The sequence below is a fragment of the Serinus canaria genome, chromosome 4, assembly GCF_022539315.1.
Source record: "Serinus canaria isolate serCan28SL12 chromosome 4, serCan2020, whole genome shotgun sequence".
Taxonomy (NCBI): Eukaryota; Metazoa; Chordata; class Aves; order Passeriformes; family Fringillidae; genus Serinus; species Serinus canaria.
The window spans coordinates 44,115,236-44,138,006 of NC_066317.1; the positions used below are offsets into that span (position 1 = coordinate 44,115,236).

At 36.3% G+C, this 22,771-nt stretch overlaps 1 protein-coding gene across 7 annotated transcripts in view; it reads right to left on the reverse strand.

The window, feature by feature from the left end:
* Positions 1–5,516: 5,516 nt before the first annotated feature.
* Positions 5,517–22,771, reverse strand: part of CEP135 (centrosomal protein 135) — a 35,094-nt gene continuing 17,839 nt past the window's right edge. For 5 of the 7 annotated variants that reach the window (XM_050973843.1, XM_050973842.1, XM_030239280.2 and 2 more), the window contains 13 exons: positions 22,064–22,141; positions 21,751–21,902; positions 19,881–19,996; positions 19,656–19,810; positions 19,142–19,197; positions 17,996–18,164; positions 15,948–16,058; positions 14,036–14,221; positions 12,946–13,155; positions 11,791–11,993; positions 8,352–8,456; positions 7,846–7,992; positions 5,517–6,907 (listed from right to left, as the gene is read on the reverse strand). In XM_050973843.1, coding sequence (XP_050829800.1) covers positions 6,823–6,907; positions 7,846–7,992; positions 8,352–8,456; positions 11,791–11,993; positions 12,946–13,155; positions 14,036–14,221; positions 15,948–16,058; positions 17,996–18,164; positions 19,142–19,197; positions 19,656–19,810; positions 19,881–19,996; positions 21,751–21,902; positions 22,064–22,141 — 1,773 coding nt within the window. In that variant the 3' untranslated portion in view covers positions 5,517–6,822. Of the gene's footprint in view, positions 6,908–7,845; positions 7,993–8,351; positions 8,457–8,480; positions 9,584–11,790; positions 11,994–12,945; positions 13,156–14,035; positions 14,222–15,947; positions 16,059–17,995; positions 18,165–19,141; positions 19,198–19,655; positions 19,811–19,880; positions 19,997–21,750; positions 21,903–22,063; positions 22,142–22,771 lie in introns of those variants that run through there. The other 2 variants (XM_018926327.3, XM_018926336.3) reach the window with 2 other exon arrangements.

A 22,771-nucleotide genomic window follows, 5' to 3' on the forward strand; every position in this document is an offset into this window, starting at 1 on the left:
AGCGGCGCTCGGCCCCTGCTGCTGGCAAGGAAGGGGTAAAGCCGGGTCCGTCCGCATTCACCGGGACCCAGCACCGTTGCACTGCCCGAGGAGGAGAGGTCCGCAGCTCCAGATGCACCGCGCTCTGAACCTCCGTTTGTTGTCTTCTCCCAGCAAGACCGAAGTCTGAACCCAGAACCTAGCCCGTGCTGTAGCTAGGCAAATACTTATCCCCTTAATTTACTGAAAAATAGGAAAAACTGCAAGAAACAAAACCAGAACCAACTGTCCCCCAATAGAGAAGCACAGAAATCAGCCTCCCTTCTTTCTCATAGCCTTAAATCCGGTATTTGTATCAGCACTTCTGGGGCCCCACTCTTCCAATTCAGCTCTCTACTGCAAGACTTTACCAGTGCTGGACACATGTTTCCTGAGTTTCCCAAGGAGAACATGGTAAAAGCTCATGATGCTCTCGGTCCCATCCAGACTCTTCCACTTTTAGAATCAACATTGGTCACATGATTCATGATCTTCCATCACTGACACAAGTATGTTTTGTCACCCAGCTCTCCAGATTCAGGAGGTCCCTGGAGAAAAAGGCCTTGCAGCTTTAGATTTTGTCTGCTCCTTAATTTTTTGGCCCAGTCAGAAGTGGTCCTTCTGATATTCTTAAAAGGAAAAGGTAAGATCCATGCTGGGAAGGATCAAAGAGCTATCTTACCCCTTTTTTTTTGTCTCTGACTGTGCCCAATACTAGAGGTTTTAAAGGAAGAATGTAAGTTTAGGTAGGAATTAACTGATATTCTCCCACTCCTTAGTGAGCTATTGCTCAGTGAATTCCTGCGTCCATGTGATATTTATGAGAAAAACTGGTCTATGGCTCTAAATAAACACTAATTTCTAGAAATCACTTTTTCACCTGCAGTCTTCTAAAGATGCCTAGTCACACAAGCCCTGGGAGGCACAGTCTGTTCCCTGTTCAGTCCCATCACAACTAAAACCACAGTCTACAGGGCACTGATAATTCAGAAGTTTAAGCTCATGCACTGGGTCTATTTAGATGGCTGTTAGGTATATTGACTGCTACTTTTAACATTAAGTGTTACATATCTATATATGGATTTCTATCCAAAATACACAGATACAAAGCACCTTGATTACCAGAGCTGAATTTTGTAGCAATCCTCCAAAAGATTCAGGGGTTTTGTTGTGTTTGGCTTTACTGCTCTCCACAGCACTTGCACGTTTTTAAGAGGTAGAATTGGGTGGCAGAGAGAGAAAACTTCAACAGTAGCCACAAGGAAAGAGGTGAATCCAGCTTTTGCCAGTTCCTTCCGATCGATCAAATTGCATAATTACATCAGACCTTTGTTGACAAAGGTCAAACTTTTCACTTTCCTGGAGCAGGAAATAAGTAAAAGTGGGTTATTTTAAATTTTTTTTAAGAACCAACAATTTTTGGAAAGTGATAGAATCACAGATCTCAGCAGCAAAATGATGAATGGGCTTCAGGCACGTATAGCTCTATTAGCAAGTCTTGTACTTTGAGTTTAGTGTACCTTATTAAGAAATACTAAAAATCTAGAATTTCTACAGAGAAACCCGAACACCGTTTCCAGGATGTGCCATGATCACTGGAAAAGACCCAGGTCCACTAGGTGGCACAAAGAGTCCATGTAAAAGCCAGCAGCAGGCCGGGAATGCCTTTCCTTCCATTCAGCACCTTTATGTATTTATGCAAAGCAAATGGGTACAGATAAAGATAGCAGACACAGCTATAGTCCAGCAACCCACACATGTCTTTTCATAAAGACAAGTTCAGATGTCAACGGGCTCCTTTGGACTGGAAGCACAGTGAAAATCTCCCCGAAGAGCAGTATCTGCTCCTGCAGACCTTGACTGACTCACAGCTGAGTAACCATGCTGAAACTCATTTCTGTGTTTGTATTCATGAAAATACAGCCATCCCTGCTCAGGAGGATTTAAACTGAGAAGAAGCTAATATAATTTCATTTTCCCCCTCTCCTCCATTTGCCATCATGCCATTCTACTTAGTTAAATTCCTGTGCTATCACCTTGAAATGGTAAAGGACACACTGACAGCGCTGCTGGGGCAGCTCTGCTTGGATGATGCTGAGCTTGCAGCACACACAGGTGGGAGAGGCAACCACCAAGATAAATTCTGAAACTCACCCAAGTTGTAACATAGATACAACTAGTACCAAGACAAAACAATGGCAATTATTTTTATACTTGTAATTTTTAGAGTGTCAAAGCTCATAATTTAGATAATAAGTGTCAATTTCACCACAGCTGGGCAGGCACTTACCTGATCACACTGTGGGGAATTGTAGAAAGTTTCCTGCAGCCCCAGGGTTGTTGCCCCTTTGAAGACTGTTTAGTGCAACAAACCCTTGCTCAAAACAGGGTCACCTGCATCTGTCCAGGACTGTTTCCAAGTGGATTTTGAATACTCTGTGGAGGAGACTCCACAACTTCTCTTGGCAGCCTGTTGCACTATTTGATCACCCTCACGGAAAAAAAAGCCAATTGATGTTGCAGTTGAATTCCCTGTATTTCAATTTGTGCTCAGTCTTGTACCTCCCCCGGATACACCCAAGGGGAGACGTTTTACTCCCACCCACTTTTACTCCCACTCCCACCCACTATTACACTTGGAGATGCTCCCTCCCTCGAGCCTTCTCAAGCCTCAACAGCCCCAGCTTGCTCAGACTGTCCTCATGGGAGAGATGTTCCAATCCCTTAATCATCTTTGGGCTCTCTGCCACATTTCCCAAGAACAGCCATGTCCATGTTGTCTTGGGAGCCTTATGGGAGACTCTGTACGCTGGGAGTTGGTTACCTTGGGCAGGTCATGTCTGCAGCCCAAATGTGGGCAGGAGCTGCCACTGTGCAGGTGATCTGCTGGAGCCCCTGTGCCAGCTCAGCTGCTGTGCTGGGGCAGTTAGCCCTGCAGACTGATGGAGATGGATGGGTGGTTCTTTGCCTCTGTGGCCAAAGCCCTGTGGTAGCAGTGCAGCCCCTGACACCATTCAGCTATTGCTGGTCAGTGCTTGCACAGCAGCGAGGCTTTCTCTCCCCCACACCATTTATAGTGCAGCATGGATGGTAAGGCTTTAGCTCCAGAAATTAATATTGCTGCAGCTACTATGATCTTTGTGTGGCCTATGAAGGGTCAGAAGATGAAATGAAACTGGAATATCTTTTTATATAAAGTTGCACCTCTGGCTCACTTAAAGTATCAAAACCACACATCTCTGTTTTCATACACTGCTGGCAAATACAAAGTATAAAGTTCTCTCTAAAGGAGAGAATGATCTAAAATCTGCAGGTTTCATTAAGGAATAACAGCATTTGCCTAGGTCAGGCTGCCACGTCAATTCCTGTATAAAACATTTTAAATTGGAAGACTGAATTTCTCATCTTTTTTTTTTTTTTTTCCTTTAATTAGCATCACACAGGAATGTCAGTGTTTCTTATATTGAGGGTGACAAAAAAAGAACAAATTTGACTTCCCAACTGAACCCTAGAATTATTTACTTATCTTTAGGTTAATTACCTAAATTTTAGAGACATAATATATGATACAACCCCCCCCCCCCAAAAAAAAATTTCTCAAAAACACATTATGATGTTTAATTGAGAAATTCAGGTTTTAATGAACTGAAAACACCTGCCCTTTTATTATCTCTTTATTCCCCTGCTTCTGATGCTAGACTCTCATTATTCCTCATAGAAAAACAGCCCCAATGATTACTGTTTTCCTTTATTATTTCTCTAAAGCTGTTTTTCCCCCCATCCCAACTGCAGAGAGTAAGACAGACAACTTGAATATATGGAGTTTTATCGCAATTTCATGTCTGCCACACTCCCCCTGTAACTCACCCCAGCTGAGGACTACACATAACAGCCAAGGGTGCTTTTGATCTTCTAAAGGTGAGAACAGCAGGGAAGCCTCTGGGAGCAGAGTCCAGGTGAGCCACATTTACATCTTGCCCACATGAGGCTCATTTTGTACATGGCATATGCAGTAGTCCACAGATTTAGATCTTCCACAAATTTCTGCTTGTTTTCTATTTCATTAATTGAAATACTTGGTTTAAAAGCAAAGTTGTTTAAAAATTACTTTTGTTTTACTCTAGTTTGCTTATAAAAATGTATAGAAAATAATAGTAACAAGAAGACAAATTGACAGCTATACTACAGTCTAAATATTAGTACTGTTTTAATACTGGAAATTTGCACAGGCTTTGCTCACCACAATGATACCAATTTTATTACAACACCTGTGTTCAATGAGGTCCTAATTCTTTGTAACTGATAAATCCATGTAGAAATTACTATTAATTGAAGTGTTATGGTTTTAATTGTAATGCCAAATCGTGCATTTTTCAGTAAGATGAAACACACTGTTTTCAACAAAGTGGAACACTAGCTTTTAAAAAAATAATTCCGATTTAAAAGGGTTCATTTACAAAACAGGATATTTAAAAGTCACCACTGAAGACATCAAGAGCAGGACATGAGTTTTCTCCTCCTTATTAAATCAACCTGAATAATTAACACCAATTAGCATCAGTGGAAACTACTGACTTAATTATAAACAGTCTTAATGGGTAAGTAACAGAGACAAAATCCTCTTCACTCCTGTAACTGGCAAATGAAAGACCTAGCAAGTAAGATGTGTCAGATGCATGCACCAAGAATACACAGTTCCCTACATGGCTGAGAAGCCTCAAGTGATACAAGTATTTTCAGGTATTTTTGAATTGGTGTTCTAAGCTGGCTTTAATCAGTAAAATTTAATACATAATATATGATACAATATTTTCAGTTAACACAACATTCTTAGTAACTTCTAAGTAGAACAATCTTGTTGCAAACTAGAAAAAAACTAAGGAAAAAAAAAATTTTTTTTCCCCCATGTTATTTAATATGTTGTTTGCACCTCAGAGATGCTTGTAATGTTAGCTGGTAATCACAGGTTTTTACTGGATGTTGGGCAAGCAGAACAGGACCTTTTGGCCAGTGCAACAACATACAGCAATGCATCCTCCCCTTTCCAGTGCTCTGTGTAATTCTTATGAATACACACCATGTCACCCTGCTGGCATGTAATTATTCAGAAAACTGTATGTTCCTAACTGCACCTTACTTCAAAGCCTAAGTTTGAAATGCTCCTCTGCTAAACACATCAGATATTTTCAAGATTAGTTCTCACTTCATTTACCTAATATGTATGTCACAACATGAAGTCCTGTGTCACCTCTCCAACAGCTTGAGCTTAACTGTGTGAATGATTCCAGGCTGCTCTGAACTTTTAAAACCAAAATTTGAAAAACATCTCCAGCTATGATTCAAAAGTTTTAATATAAAATACTTTGAGAATTTTTTAATATTTAAAGTATTTCAATACATCTTTAAAAATTTTTCTCTTCACTTTTCGTTACATATGGGGATATTTAAAATGCAATTTCACACAAAGGTTAAACAAAGGGAGATGCATAGAAACAGTAATAAAGAACAACTGATATATTTTTTATTAAGAAAAGGTACAGTAAACAAAATGCATTCACAAAATAGGTAATAGATACTTTTAAATACCATAAAGGATAACCTGAAAACAGAAAACACTTGTTAGAAACCCAAACATAGGAAATCATCATGAGTAGAAAACATACACTGGCTCAGCATTTTTAACACAGTTGGGGATGTTATTCTATGTTAGCTCACATTAAGATGAATAAATTTCTCCAATCATATGAGATAAACAAACAGATAAAATAGAAAAATGAAAACAAGAGATTGTCAAATCAATACTCATTTCCTTCTTTTAATTATTATGTTTCCAAAAAGTAAGAAAACTTGGCCAGGCTTGATACAAAACCTGTCAAACAGCCAGAAAAAGTCAGTCACTCCTGCCAGTTGGGAAAGCAGAATTTTGCGAAGTTGATTACTTCACCCGTTCTCAGAGGTTTCAAAGGTAATCAGTGATTTGAAGAAAACAGAGGTAAAATACAAGTATTCATAATTTATATAAAAAAGTCCTTGTAACAAGGTAATGCTTCAGCTACTCAAGTACTGGTTATTCCTTGATGGTCACATTTCTGTGGAGTAAGAAAGATGTCAAAATAAAGGTAACTATCATATTTTACTAATTAATATTAGGATAAAAAGTAGTAATTAGCTTTAGCCTCCTCAAATGGTCTTCTGTTATTCCAAATATCAACTATTAGCATATTACTTAAAACTCTACACCACTGACCCATTGCTAAAATGATTTTCAAAAGTAACAGTGAGATGAGGAGGAAGAGAAAATTTCTTGAGAAGATGAAATCAGGTCAGAGAGAGACAGCTGTACCACGACAGAACAGTAACTACAGAGTACACTTTACTCTGGTAAGCTCCCAAGAAGGAATAAACAAGAAGGATAAAAGACAGTAACAGTTCTGCTGAGATCATTCTTCTCTAATTGATACATTTAAAAGGCAAGCTATGCATAACAACTGCATGTGAGTTCAGTTGTTAAAAACCACGTTCTTTAAAAATAAACACTTCATGAAAATGGGGTAATTTCTGGTAAGATATGGTACAGAGTTGACATAGTTAAAACTAGGGATACAAATATTAGATAAAAATAGTGCACTACAAGCATAGCAACTGGACTTTTTATTGCTCTCAGGACTCACTGTAAAGCAAAAAAGACTAAAGACTCTTAGTAGACTAATACTCTACTGAAGATACTCATTCTCAGAAATGTATCATCTGTCATCACCTCAGTCAAAATGTCATTTTGCAACATAACAGGTTATGCCTAGGGGCTCACCAGTAAAGCACAAGGCATATCTGCTGTTTCATCCCCACTGTCAGTATCTCATTTGCTACAGTTTCCACTTTTTGCTTTGCCCTAAAATTCGAGAAGACAAAAATTGCTGACAATGTGGGTTCATGCCAGGCTGAGCTCAGTTCTCAAGAAACTTGTGTTTTTGTTAACAAAGGTAAGCCTAGAACAAGCCATATGTATTTATCAGTAAAAATAAACTTTAAAATCTGTTAGTTAGATTCATGAGCTGTCACACCACACATATTACCTACAATTACTCTTTATCTCTTCCTGTCCTTCCCCTTTTCACTACAATTTATTATTCAATAGAGGACAGGTCAATACAATTCCATACAGTCAATAATCACGCTTGTAACACATAACTGGCATAATCTAAAGCAGCAATGATCTCTAAAAGAACAAACATGCCAGTGAAAATGAACAGGTAAGAGGCCGATTTTGATTTCTTTTTTATGGACTATAGTGATCATGATCTTAGACATTCATAGATTCGACCACTAACAATGAGAAAATACATTAATTATTTTTATGCACTTGTTTTGGAGATGGTTTAATCTAGTCTAAGGTTCAAATGCATTTTAGTTGGACTCTTCTCTGGAGTGTCTTTCCTTCATTGCTGTACTCGGGAGAATTTCATGGCATTCCTCTTAATATGAACCATTCATTGTTTGGAGATAACTATTTACAATAATAAACTGGTAAAGTATATTTGGATATAATAAACAGGAGTAATATGCAGGCAACATATATTTGAAAGTTATCAGGTGGTGCAAGGCCATTAAGAAAAAGAGGAAGGAGAATCCATTATATTATATGGTCTTTGGAGAGCACTTTGCATTTACTGGTTGCAATCAATATTTTATAGTAGAAGAGACAGCAAAAGCAGAACTTAGAAACATCTGAAGCGTGTAACACTTTCATATAATCACAAAGGTATTATTTAGAAACAGTTTACACCTGACTCTTAAACAGAAAAGCCTTGCTACACTCAAATCACTTACTTTTCAGCTGCTGCCTGCTCAGCTGTTCTGGCAGCGCTGCGCTCTGGAGAAGGCGAGGGAGACCTGAGCGTGGAGCTGAGCGGAGGCGAAGCGCGGAGCGAGGACGTGCAGAGGCCGTGCCGACGCATCTCCTGGATGGCTCGCTCCCTGCCAACACATAGCACCCTCAGCTACACAGCACCTGGCACTGCACCACGGTAAAGGAACAAAGCAGAGCCTTGCAAAAAGTCTCGCTTCCTCGTAAAGACCCTGCATTCTAATTCTTGAGAAGGCTTTTTTTTTTTTTTTATTTTTAGAGGCAGTGGTAAACTCACAAAACTCACGAAAAAAATCAGAAACTCTGCAAGGTTTTTTCTTTAAGCAGTTTTCAAGATGAAAATTTTGTATGACAAGAGGAACAGAGTTTTCCATAAAAGTTCCTCGCCATTCAAAAAAGCAACAGTTTTGAAAGTGAGAAAGAAGAAATAAGGAGGGAGAGTGAACTCACTGAAAAACCAGCAGCTTACCGTTCAAATCGCTCAGTTGTCAGTTTCCTTTTTAAAACATCAGTATCAGTCTGCATCTGTGCGACTTTACTTCGAAGCATGGAAACCTCTCTATTATTGCTGCTTCTAAAAAAAATCATGAGAAGCAACAAAGTTTTCTTTCAACAATGTCAGCTATGAGCTTAGAGAAGTTAGAGAAAGATAAAACAAAACCAGATACTGAACATGTTGTTAAACAAACTAAATCAAAGACAAATTCAAAGCAGCAAGAATCAAATGAATGCAACAGAATGTTTCTGGAAGAACCTGAGGTGAGAATGAAGCAAGAAGTTGGCAAGCCTCTCACTATATCCTGACGACATCACGCTTTTTTTCAGACAAAGGTAAACACAAACATGTTTGATAAAAACAGACAAAACAATTAAATCATTAGTTTATTGCTTTACTGTCCTCTGTTGCAATTTGAGATAGTCTTTGTGTAAAAAAAAAAAGAAGGAAAAGGCAGTAAATATCCACAAAAAATTACAAACTTAACAGACAATGGCTTCAGTAAAAATTTTATCAAGTAGGCTTGAACTATCTGGCTAGCCATGAATACAACTGAACCAAATCTAAGTAAAAATTGTATTAAAGCAAATACCAGACCAGCAAAACCCAGAGTACAAAATCTTGTTGACTACATCCTTGGTATTTGGACCCAACTGTTTCAAGTGCAAGAATCAAAATTAAAAGGAGCCTTGAAAATCTTCAGAAACATAATTAACATAATAATCTCAGTAAATCATCAGCTTGGCTTGTTCAATGTTTGGTCGCAAAATACCATCAATTACATTATAAAGGAAGAAAAAGAAATTGTTGCATGTAAAGTAAGTTGTCTAAACAAGAATCTAGACAGCTATGTCATTCCATACAGTCTTCAAAGCCACTGTGAGGTGGAGAGCTCAAAAGTCTCTTGTGGAAAAGCAAAGTTGTACTAGTTTATTGCTAAAGCACTGGATGGAGTTCTGAAAAATGAGTTCCACTCCCAGCTCAGTCACAGACTTCCTGTCTGGCACCCACTGGTCTTTGACTCCAGGAAGACAAAAACTACTCAAGAGATTTGTTCCAAATAAAACCGCAGAATATTTTTTCCCATGTTCCCTACTCATCAGTAAAATTCCTAGGGTGGTATCTTGATCCAGTATGTTGAGAACAGATGCAGAAGACAAGACATCTTGATGATAGCTTATATGTCCTTCAAAGACAGGCATATGCTTTCAGGATGGAGGTAAGAATTCAGGGCCCAAAATCATTATTGTAAAATAAAGAAAGAAAGCAAACAGTTTGTGAGTTCTGAGGTCATTCCGTGTCAATGACATTTAAACAAAATTAAGAACATTAAGTAAATCACTCCAAAAATTTAAAAATATTTTGAAACCCTTTATGCACAGTAATCATCATATAAGTTTACACAATGATTCACAATTTTCAGAGGATATCTGTCTCTTTCACAGTAGATAGAATAGCTAAACTACTTCTTGAGAGCTATATGGATGTTCTCTGTTTATTTAATTCTTTAATCACTCTAGACAATCAAGACCTCATTTACTGTACTATCACCCATGCAGTACTCAAAGTAACAACTACTTATTCTTTACACAACTCATAATTTCAGCACTGGAGAACTTCACAAGTTAAACTTAATTCTTGAATCCTTCTAAAGCTGTAGCAGTGCCATTTTCTAAATAAAGCAGCAGGACAGATACTATAAAGCTAAAACTTTAAATAATGTTCAAAAATATTGGCACATGATTTTTGTCAGAGCTGAAATTCTGCCAAGTCAAATGAATTTCTGTGTTTTGCAAGACACAAACATAATTGTTACATAGGTCAGTCACAGCTGTGAGCATTTAAAGTTCCTGCTCTTTACACTACAACTATCACAAACCAATTAGCAGAAAATAAGATATATACAGCTAGTTCTTACACCTGAACACTTGCCTAGTAACATGCAGAACCTTTGAAATAAACAGTAGAAAAGAATTCAACAGAATGGCTACTCTTCCTCCAAGAGAACATCTTCCTTCTTCCTGCAAATATCTCACCCTATTAACACTGCAAGTATTAACATTTACAAAAAACAAATGAACCCTACAATGTGTGCAAAAGAAAAAATAGTGAAAAAATTACTAGGTACTTAGTTAAACAGTTTTATTATGTTTGTACACAAAGTAACTGGATTAAATTTCATTTAAAAAACTCAATTTAATTTAAAAACTCCTTTCCTTTTGATTACTTTTTGTTTGTTTGTTTTTGGGATTTTGTTGGTTTGTGTTTTTTCTAACTTTCACATTGAACTTTGTAATCAGGACATTCTATTAGCTTATGTTTTTTGCAATTAACATTTTTTCCTCAAGTAAACAAAACTCAACAGTACTAAACATGAAGCAATTACTGGCACAGGGGCAATAATAATGTCATCATCTCCAGATTCACTGAGAACACTGCTACTTGAGGTGGACCATCATAAGCTATCACAAGTTATAGCCTCTATATAAATCGACCAAAAGCATATTTCTTGCACATCTGTGTCAGCAAGTTCGTGACAGTTTAAGGGAGCTATATTCTCTATCTCATGAGGAGTATTACCTGTTCCATTAATTTCCACAATTCTTTTCTCTCCTTACATTAGTGTTTACTAAACAGGTGGATTTCTACATCTGAAATTCTGGTTTGACTTTACTCTTCACCATCTGCACTCGGCTGCTACTCCTCCTTCTTGCTGTTTAATGCAGAGCTACCACTAGTTCCTGCCGATGTGTCCTTAGGAGAATTTCACACACACAAAGTACCTCCTCTCTCAACTTCATTGTTCCAAACAGATCGGTCTTTCCTATACAAGAGTTACTAACAGTTATTGCTTCTTTAGGCAGATCCACAGCAGAAGTTGTTGCTGGCCACATTTAGTGGAGGTGTCAGGTTTAGTTCTGTATTTCAAAGGAATAATAAGTGACATAGGATTTTTCCCACAACAGTTAATATCAAGAGCAGGAAAAGCACTTTTGCTTTTTTTAAAGAACTATGACTTCACTATTATGTAAGTGAAAATGTATGTATCATTATGTAATAATGATTTATGTAATCAAAGCAAGGACAACAAGCATCTTCAGTAGATAAGCATTTCACATTTACCATGAATTTAATATACTTGGGGTTTTTTTGTGAGAAGTAAACACACGTTGAAATTTTGCGTAGAGGATATTTCCTTTGGAACTCCTGTTTGAGTTTACTGCTTGCACTAAACTGATGTCCACCAAAGTGCTGATTAATTGAAAGCAATATGAAAGACCTGTAAAGAAACTTTAAATGATGCCATGAAAGGCCAAGAGACATTGCTGCAAAAATCTGCTCAGCCGTATCAAACACCCAGATTTTGTGATTTTGCAAACCACATAACACACACACATTTGTTAAAACTTACAGTTTGCTCTCAGCCAGTGTTAGCTTGTCTTTCAGTAACCGAATTTCGGTATCCTTGTCTTGGGATGTTAATTGATTCTGAAATTCTTTGTCTCTACTAGTAGCCAATAACGTTTCAAGATTCTGAACTGTAAGTCTCTCACTGGATAGCTGCTTTTTCAGCAACTCTCCTTCTGATTTTGTATCTTCTAATTCTCCTAGAACCTAAGGCACAAATTTTATATGTTATTAATACACTAATTTACAAACACAGAGAATTTTATTTTGCGAAGAGTTGTTACAAAAACTGAAATGAACGAAAGTTTCATAAAAAAGAATAGGAAACTGAGCTCACAAAATAATGTAAAGGCTACAATTATTTTAAACTATACTTAATTTAAAACTATTCAAGCTGTACATCTGTCAAATGTTTTACTGGAAGCTGCATTACTGAGTGCTGGAAATGTTTAGGTGAGTACCTGGAACACAAATTGGCTTTTAATAGTAGAACTTTACACAAGTACAAAAATAGTATTTACTACACTTCATTCTATTTGACTAGATCAGCCCACAATTAGCATCTTGGCTTGGCTGAAAATGTAAGAATACTTGTCTTCCTCTTCAGTTCTGTGAATATAAACAAATTTTACTGTTCTCATGGTCTTGAATATTACAGTCCCAGAAATGCTGACCAAGTCACTAAATGAAGACAAAATCAGCTGTAAAGAAAAAGGTTCAGAAAATATGAATATTTAGAACTTTTTAAACTATTTCAAAATATTCAATGAATTCTAGCTGTATCTAAATTTCTGAATTGAAAAGAAGCCATTAGGGTAAGATATTTACTATCTAAATAAGAAGTGCACTATTTGCTTTTTATAAAATTTGTGTAAATTTAAAAACAAAAAGAAATATTTACAACTTGTCTGTTAGGTGTAGCTAAAACTACACCTGTAACATTTTGCAGTGATAATGAATCAAAGAAACTCCCTCTTTTTGTACAAAACCCACAGCTACAGATCTGTATATTGTAAAATTTACAATTTATATAAAACCACAAAATTAATGATGTAAATTAACTTACCTTGCTCTAAGAAGTAATTATTTTCTCCAAAACCTATTAAAAGCAAAGGAAGTTACTTTGTTACAGCAAAGTAAATTTGCCTTTGCTGCTTACCCTTTCATAATCCATGCTTTTGGACGTCAGCTGTCGAGCTAAAAGTTCTTTGCTAGCCTCAAGTTTCACACAGAGTTCTCTCACAGAAGTGAGGTCTGCCAACACAGAAGCCTTATCCTGATTTTCACGTTTAAGATCCTCTTCCAATCTGGACATATTTTTGGTTATGGAGGAGATCTGAGATTCATATACTTGATGTGCAACAATATGCTAAACAAAACCAAATATGGATACATTTTCAGTGTTAAATTTAAGAGTTTCCTGTTGAATAACCTGGGTTTTTAAACACGTTATTTTCCCTATAAAATTAACTTAATATTCTTTCCCTCTAGCTAGAACATAGCTAAGAGCAACTAATAAACCATCTCTGCAATTTTTAATCACCAACTTGAATAATTATACAAGTACTATAAAAGGGTGGAACAAGAATTAAAAAGCTTAAACCCCAAACATACGACCGATTTTTTAACTCAGCTTACAATATAGTCTCTAACTCTTTCTGGCTAATTAGAAATATAGGACAAAATGTAGTCAATTCACCACAATTATGCTCCAGAACTTTTCTTATTGCTTCTAAAATATAAACCTCTGCTTCAAAAATATAAACGTTATGCTCTACAACATTGGTCTAGGATTCAGTATTATGGAATCCTGATTCTGAATTTGGATGTCTACCAGATTTTTACCTTGACTCCAGCCACCAATGCTTCAAATACTTAATTCAAAGTTTCAGAGAAACATAAGAACTAAGCTTGCAAAGTACTCATAAAGCTAAATGCAAATGTTCTGAAGCAACTAAAGAAAAGTTTCTTACAATGCCATAGTAACAGTGATAACCCAACAGAAGAGATCTAAAACTATGAAAATATATGCCAGGATTTTAATTTTGGGCAAGCAGGGGTGAAGCAAAGCAAAGCACATCTAAACTAATAGTAACTAATCAGTTACTGTTTCAAAAACTCCAGCGTTCATATTTGAAACATTCACATATAGAAATTAAAAGGTGTTAAAAATCATACATTGACTTTATTAAAAAGCACTTGGATGTATCCCGCTGTCCTAGATGGAATTTCATTGCACAAGTTATTACCCCTTGAATCTCTTTTTCCAGAAACTCCACTCTCTCTCGAAGATGTCTCCGATCTGTATCTACTGAAAGGAGTTCCAGTCGTATGGAGCTGCTTTCTCCTTCAGCTTGATGAGCCTTCATTTCCCAGCCTTCAGCTTGTGTATGGAGCATCCGGAACTTCTCCAACAATTCTTGGTTTTCTTTTTCCTAATGAAACAGTAAATCGCTCTGCAATGATCAACATACCCTCAAGCTGTCTGATCTCATTTCATGCCTATTCCTTACAATATCTCTTCTTTTTTTTCCCCTAGAAAGCAGAACTTCCTTCATCCTCTTCATCCCACTATTCGGCAACTACTAAAATTCATCATCTTTTCCAAGTTCAAACAGCAAATAAATACAGTTATGGCATTAAGTTTTATTAAAATGGAATTACACTTAGGAGATGCTAATGAGTTTAAGACTCTCAGGAGAGGATTTTGGATGCATCTGCATTGTCAAGGATCACATTACTGAGATACACTGTGTGCTGCCCTTTCCAAGAAATTCCATTTTCAGCTCTTTTTGTTACTTTACTCTTATAAGTACTTGTATTTCAGCAGTGCCTGAAACACTGGTAATCTACTAGAGCATATATGCCTAAGGAGTCTATCACAGACATACAAAAATGCAAGCTTTGGTGCTCTCCACTTGTGCAGTGATAGAACAAATGTTGCTTGTGAATTTTACTTTGGCCAAGTGTGGATTATAAGGCAGGGATAGATTTTTCTTATTTACTTCCATTCCCTGCTCACATAATGTGCAGGGATATGCAGGCTGGTAGTATAAATCAGTATAAATCTAATGAGAAAGGCAACTGTTTCTGAAATTCCTTCTGTGTATCCTGCAGAACTTGGGAAGTGCAGACAGGATCAGGTAGAACATTAGGAAATAGAAACCCGAGACTTAGCAAGTGAACACTGTGCAGTAAAGTAAATCCTTGTCTCCACAGGAATTATCCAGATACAATACTAGAAAAATCCCTGAAATCAAGCATTCATAATTGGTTGTTGGCATTCATAATTGGTTGTTGGCATTCATAATTGGTTGCTGGCTGTGTATTCTATAGCTTCCTGGTACCCGACTGGAATAACTGGATTATCATTTGCCAAAGATGTAGCCACGTCTGTAGCTGAAGTAGTTTGAACACATTGTAAAATTCTTAAAAAATAAACTTTAAATATTTTAGATTGATAGTTCTAAGCTAACCTACTACTGACCTTAACTTTTTCTCCATGCTTCAGTTTCTACTTGTAAAAAGTGGTTGAATTTACATGCATTCATCTAGACATGCAAGTTGAAGTCAGATCAAAACTTATTCTTCCCAGTTCAAAGTTACATAATAAATTTGCCAGTTCATGTTGTCTTGACATAAATCCTATCTTTTTAAAATGATTTTAAGTTTTAACTCACATATATCATGTTTTTGAATCCAAGTATCAGGATAAAGGACATTGAACCAGAGCACTATTTTTACAATTTTATGCAGAACAGATAAATTTTTTTTCTTTTCCAAAAGGGCAAAATAATTAAAATCACTTTATAAGCTGCTTGCTGCCTACAATCATGTAACAGTACCCATTATTTTACTGATTGCCTGGTCAAAACCCAAAAAGCAAAAGGCAAAATAACATTCAAACATGACATGTTTGTCAATCTCCAGCATTATGGCAAACTGAAACATGATCCATGAAATTGTGATGTGCTACAATTAATCAGTGCTTCAGATCTAACAATGTGTTATATTAACACTAGTAGCTTTAAACACTGCGGAGAAAATAAGGAAAAACAAAAGAAAGAAATGGGACAGGCAGAGAGTTCAGCACCCAAACCATGCAATTCTTACTCTGTTCTACTGAATGCAGTAACAACTGTCTACAGATTATATTTTTACCTTTGAAGCTATCAAGTTCTCAAATCTGGAGACTTCAGTTATATAACTATGAACCCTGGTTTTCATTTCTTCTTTTTCACGTATTGCATCTTCAAGCTCAGTACTGATAGCCTAGAGAGATTGCATAAAGGCAAAATTGTGCTTTGCAGTAAATTAATTACTATATAATACTCTATCAGATTAAATCAAAGTAATTGCATATGCCCTAGATTTTTTTCTATTCTACTTACAAAGCTCTTTGGGATTTGTAGAGTTCAGAAATATCCCCTGTTACCTTAGATACACCAAAGAGTTTCCAGGCAAGAATAATCACAATAAACAATGACTATCCCACCAGTTCATAAAACATGCAGCTTCCCTGATGACACATCCTACTGATCTTTGGAAAATTTGACATGCTGATGTTTGGGAGCTGGAATTTTTATAGCTTTAAGATTCAGTATCCCTGAGTAAAGGAAAGTTTTAGATCAATAGAAAGCCAACTTTCTAACATAATAACATTCATTTTAAAGTAGAATTACAAGACAAAATAACTAAATACACTACTAAGATCATACTTAAACATCAAAAATGCACCATGGATCTTATTTGAGATATTTGCACTGCTCATTCTCTACTTCAGCACTCTTCTCCTTCTGAGTCCTCTAGCCCAGAGAGCCAAAACTGCAAGTATCTTTTTCTATGTCCATGATCAAATGCGGGGAAATTAAGGATCCTGCCTTATTTCATCCCCTTCTTCTTTTTGTGGTATATTACTATTCATTAGTCTTTTTACTGTATGCCTTATTTAACATATGCTAAAATCAGTCTGCCTGTCTCTGTGGTAGGCTTCCCAAACACTGGGAAAACTTCCATCAACACATTGTGATATTATTCAATATTTCATCTTATTAGGCACCTGTAAAGAGTAGGTCTAATTTCAAGAATACATCCCCATATTTATATATTGCACTATACGTTTTGCAAGAACTGTTCAAGGTCCTACATCACTTCCTTGAAACATGTTGCTATATTATACTTTGTGGCATCAGACTCAGCTGGGGTGACTGAGGGGGATTGAAATAAATGGTTTAGTTAACAATGTCCTGATTGTTTTTAGTGTTGGCACTTACAGTGAATTCAAACAAACATTTGAATCTCAGGATGAAAATTTTAAAAGGTATTTGAATCTCACAAGGAGCTGAAATAGTTGTATTTGCTATACAAGATGTATGTAGTGAGCTGCAACAAAATTCCAGGTTCACTCTTAAGATAACTCTCACATACCCTCTACAAAGACTTGCTAAAGCTCAGCCCAATAAAAGATGTTACTTACCCTCTAAACATGAAACATTTTGGTTATAAATTGTCCATACAGAACATACTCCATACTACATTGTCCATACTACAGAGACATCCATGTCATGCACTGGGAGTTGGGAGGCTTTTGGTCAGCAATTACCAGCTGCTGCACAAAACCAACCCATTATTCCTCCAACACCCTGATCTCCAAAACACCCTCATCTAAAATATGGCATACCTCACTCAATAAATCCAATGCTTCATGGAAACTAGATGGATGAAATTAATGAATCACTGCACCAGAACAAATTCAGATGTGCTACCAATCCCCTTCCTCTCCTTCTCACCTTCACCTGATAAGCTGATGTCTGCTTTTGGAGTTTCTTTCTCTCTCTCAATAATTACTTCCACAGATAATAAAATCCAATCTTTACCAATTAAATACCAACTGCCAAGCAATATAACCAATTAACATAATTTCATTACATTATAAACAATAGGGTTCTAGATTTATTTTATTTAGATTTCTTTTTTAATCTGAGGAAGGGTTACCAAACTGAAAGCTTGCCTGTTTCTCCCTCACTGCATTGACTACACTTAAGCATCTGAAGTATTGTTTTTACGATTTCTGCCCAGTGATTTTCAACATCCCGGGCTCAAGAAATACCAATAATTAAACACATCAATCAAAATTGAGGATGTAGCAGTTTTGATGCAAGCAAGCAATAAATGATTTAACACATCAGTATCACATACTGTCTTCATACCTGGTTTTCTCTGGCCATTGTAGCCAGGTCATCTTGCAGTCGCCTGTTTTCCTTCAGAGCCATTTCCTTTACTCTTCCCATTTCTGCAAGCTCTAGCTGGGATGTATCAAGCTGGCGATGTAAGCTGGCTATCTCACGGTCTCTGTTGCTCAGCCTGTCCTGCATCTGGCTATCAAGTGAAAATATTATTAAAGTTGTCTCTTCTTGTACTATACCACATACTGCTGAAAATAATCAGATGAAATTCTTGCTCTCTGAATGATAACAAACTGAGTCTAAATATAATGTAAACTAAGTATGGAAAATGTCAATCGGCAGAAATAAGATGGATTTAATCTTCAGTTTTGAAGATGTATCTGGTAAGATGTATCTTATTAGAGAAAGAGCAATTTTAGATACCTAGGTTTATTTGCGTTTGGTAGTGATGACGGTAATTGCATATTTTATAAGCCATAAAGGAAGAAGACAAATAATTTACACTTGAAGGACAATTATCAAAAAAGTAATGAAAAGATTAAACAAAAAACTAGAAATATAAATATCCGTAAACTTAGGTGAACTTTTGCATTATTTTTTGACACATATAGCTCATGCATCAATGTAGCAAATATTCAGTTACACTGGTCTTCAAATATTTAAATACTGGTGTTTAAATTTTTGCTTTTAAGATTCTATAGTTTTAAAATGTCATGCTTAAACAGAGGAAAGAATGAAAGATCAGAGGAAGCCCAGCTAAAAACACATAAATACATTTTAATTAAGACTGTACTGGTATATTAAGCTAGAAGAATTTGATTGCCAATCATAAAGAATTCATCTCTGAATCTTACCTGGGTCAATCTAATACCCAGAGGAGCGCCAGAAAACTACTTCTTGACCAAGAGCTAGGAAACTTTACCAGTTTAGGGAAATTAATACAGACAAGCAATTGTTAATGACCATTGTAACTGTTCCTTAGCAGCCTGCAATACAATTGCAGAGGATGTGTCTTCCAAAGACACATCTTTATCAACACAGTACACTCCTCTACTTGACTCAAACAATTAACTCAATTTCATCAAAATAACTAAAACAGCCATCTACTTTCACTTTGAAACTACTACATAAAACAAAACCTCCAAAGAAGGCATCCTACTCTTTACTTACTCTGTTGAGGACTCCAGCTCAGAGAGAGTTAAACGTAAATGAGCAATTGTTTTTTCCTATGAAAAAAAAAAATCAGAAGTGTATTAGGTATTAGTATGTTACAGCATAAGAGAACACTTCATTAAAGAACTTTTAATGTAAACCTTTACTTATTAGTAAAGAACTAAAATAATTTCCAAGTTTCTTTTCTTTACTGAGAAAGACTTGTCTTGTCATTGAAATGGAGGGAAGTCAGCTATAGATTCTGTAATCTCAGGCTAGTACTTTATATCTCAATAAATACCTCCACATGCAAAATGCAATCAAATGCTTCTTTATTTTCTTGGAGTATTTAGGGAATACAGGAACATTCATAATTAAAGTTCTACTGAGCTGGCAAATGACTGCATTGGGTCCAAGCAGAGTGTTTATGTGCTCTGCACGGACTTTGTCATCAAGGCAAAATGTCTCCCTAAAGTATAACTGCTTTAAAAATCCCCAAATGGAATGCAAGCAGTACTTTTACTGGACATACCCTGTTAGCTAAGTTGTCATCTAAGCACGCAATTCTTTCTGTTTTTTCATCTACAGTTTCTTGAAGACTGTCCTTTTCTTTGTCCAAAACACTAATTGTACTTCTCAGCACACTGACTGCTTCTTCCTGTGAAGTGCTCCTCTGGTTTAACCTATCTGAAAACAAAAGAGTAAGTGCTTTCTATTTTAAAAACAGGAAATAAGCACAAAAATAGTTATATATTACCTATTATCTCTTTCAGCTTTATAATTTCATCTTGAGCTGCCAGCAATTCATCCTTTTTGAGGGACAATCTGTGCTGTAAATCTTCAACAGACTTCTGCTGTTGGTCATTTAAGAGCCTGAAAAATGAATATACAGTTGAAAGAAGCTTGGAACTTATTCTGGGTCTTCAACATCTGCTCTTAAGCTGCTTCAATTGCTGGAAGAGTTCCAGCATAACCTCCTGACAGGGCTGTATCACCAACCAGCAGCAGGGTTGTGCCATACTAACCATCCTCTCCCTTGAGGAGAGGGAGGACTTAAGGATTGCTGAGGCCAACATCACTTGGATCCCGCTTCAAGTCCACCTCAAGATCAATGCCAAATGGAGTAATGGAACCTTGGTGGAGTAACCACCTTAGCCAGAAACATTCACCTCCTCTCATTTCTGTTACTCTTCTTAATGCTACTCATATCTTTTGATTCTTGCTTTATAAAGTTTTTTATATGGAGCTCATAGTAGTGATTATCAGCCCACCACATTTCAAATAACAACCAAATTGACAGCTACAGTTCTGATCCTACTTTCAAAAAATAAAGAGCCTGAAAGATATTTGAAATCGTCTACCTACACAGTTGTTTTTCTTGGAAAGAAATATCAAAGTGACTTAGGAAAAAAAAAAAAATACAAAATTCCAAAGTTACTAAATGGATTACTTATGAAACAGGTAAAGAAAAGAATCCCTGTCAAGTGGGATCCCACAAAAGCTAGAGAAGTTTTTTTCATTCTTAAAAAAACCTCACTGATGCAGAATACAGCATGTCTCTCTATAAAGATTGCTTTCATCCACTTCAAAGCGAAACTTGAGAAGGGAAAAAGAAAGGACAAGGGAGCAAACACAGCATTTCCACCATGCACAAAATAAAATCAAATGCTTAAATAAACGTAGCCTTACCCCTCATCATCTTCTTTTTGCAATATTACTGCTTTACACTGAAATTATAGGAAACTAATAAGACTTTCTAATATTTATTATTGTCCTCTATGTGCAATTGGGAGCATTAGATGAACTGCAAGGCCTGCTGCTCAGCTTCAGTTCTTCCTAGTAATCCCCCAGGTGCTGTGCTTTTACAGGGTGCAGTGTGGTACTGCTCAGGTGGGGGATACCCCACAGACACTGGTTTCCCTTGTAAAATATCCAAAAAATGCCATCTACAGCATTACCCATGCTGTAATGATCTTTTACATCAACAGTTATCATTTCCACCTCTGTTTTCAAACACTGTTCAATACCATTTTCCCTTTCTCTAAGCCTTTTTCTTGTTCTATGACATTTAGACACCTGATGGGAGCTCTTTAGTAAAGCAACTTTAAAAAAGAACAGTGGTCCTGCAAGTTTAAATAGGCCTTAGAAATACATGAGGATACTTGAATCCTCCAGTTCTAAGCAAGCTGGTCAAATCCCCACAGACTGTGTCTGTGGATCATAAGATACCAGTTCTCAACACTGTAGGTCCTACTGCTGCAGTTTGCAAAGACACCTGTCTTCTTTTTAACAAAGAGAGTTTGGGAATCCTTTTAGAAATTTTCAGTTCTACTACATTCATAAACAGAAAATATGGTTATTGGAGGAAACAGTTCTAGAATGAGCCATAAAAATTATCAGTATATTTGGTCATCAAGTAAGTCCAGGAGAAGCTTGCTGTGAAAAGCTACCACAGCCCTTTCCTTACTTACACCTGTTTTTCTTTAACATACAAGCTGTACCAAGTGATTTTTAAAATATTTATAATTATAGTCTTTCCCAGGAACTCAACTCTGCTATACAGCCACAGAATAAACAGAATTATTCTAGCATCTGTAAAAGATCACCACATTTTGTATCAGACTTACTGAAGTGAGCAAATCTCAGCTTTAAATTGAGAAGAATCATCAGAAGTCTGGGCAAGTTTACTTGACTTCAGATTTAATTCATTTTCCAAATAGTTTATTCTTTCTTTCAGGATAGAGACTGTAGTCCTTAGTTCACACTTTTCAATTTCAAGCTGCAATTTAAAATAAATAACCAAAGGTTATTATTGCAGAAAGCTATCACAACTTGGCTTTTAAATAAATTTAAGTTGAAAACAGATATTAAAATTAATTTCTGGAACAGTCTATCCTACTTTAGAAATAATAAAAGCTTACTTCTTAAAAAAGCACTTACTCCTTGAATATTATTCTCCAATTCTGAAATATCATGCTGCAGCTTTGATTTTTCATGGTATGCTGCTTCTTGATGCATCTGAGAAATATAAAATTACATGTAAAAAGACAGACATTTTTAGATTTAATCAGAGAAATTTAAGCTTCGTGTTTCAGAAAATATTGCTTTACATTCTTAGATAAATGACCAAATGCAAAGCTCTCTCTGTAAAACTACAGAACATTGGCTGAAAATACATTACTGTAGTTTAATATAACATCACTGATTCGGGGTTTGATTCTTGGTTTAAATTTTTTGAAATAGTATATTTATACTTGGCTCTGACCAAATTAATACTTGTGAGTTGTTGTAGAGTTTATTGAGCTACATGTAAGGCACACTGCAAAGCTAACTGGCCTTTCCCTATATCTCTGAAGAAAATTTTAAAGATTACTTATCTGTTCCCTGACTTCTGTGCATAACTGTAGTGAAACAAACTCTCAGACTTCCTAGAAATGCCTTAGATTAGTGTGTTTGTAAAGGTATTTCCAAGTGGCACACATATAAAACATTGGTAGTCACCTATTAGAAGAAAGGATGGAGCTGGAAACACATCTCTACTACTGCATGCACATGCTTTAGCAAAGAGGTCAGATTTACTATCACTGCATTCAGGTACACAACAGGTCTTTATTTTTGTGGTAGTAAAATCAAGCTATGGAAGCATTC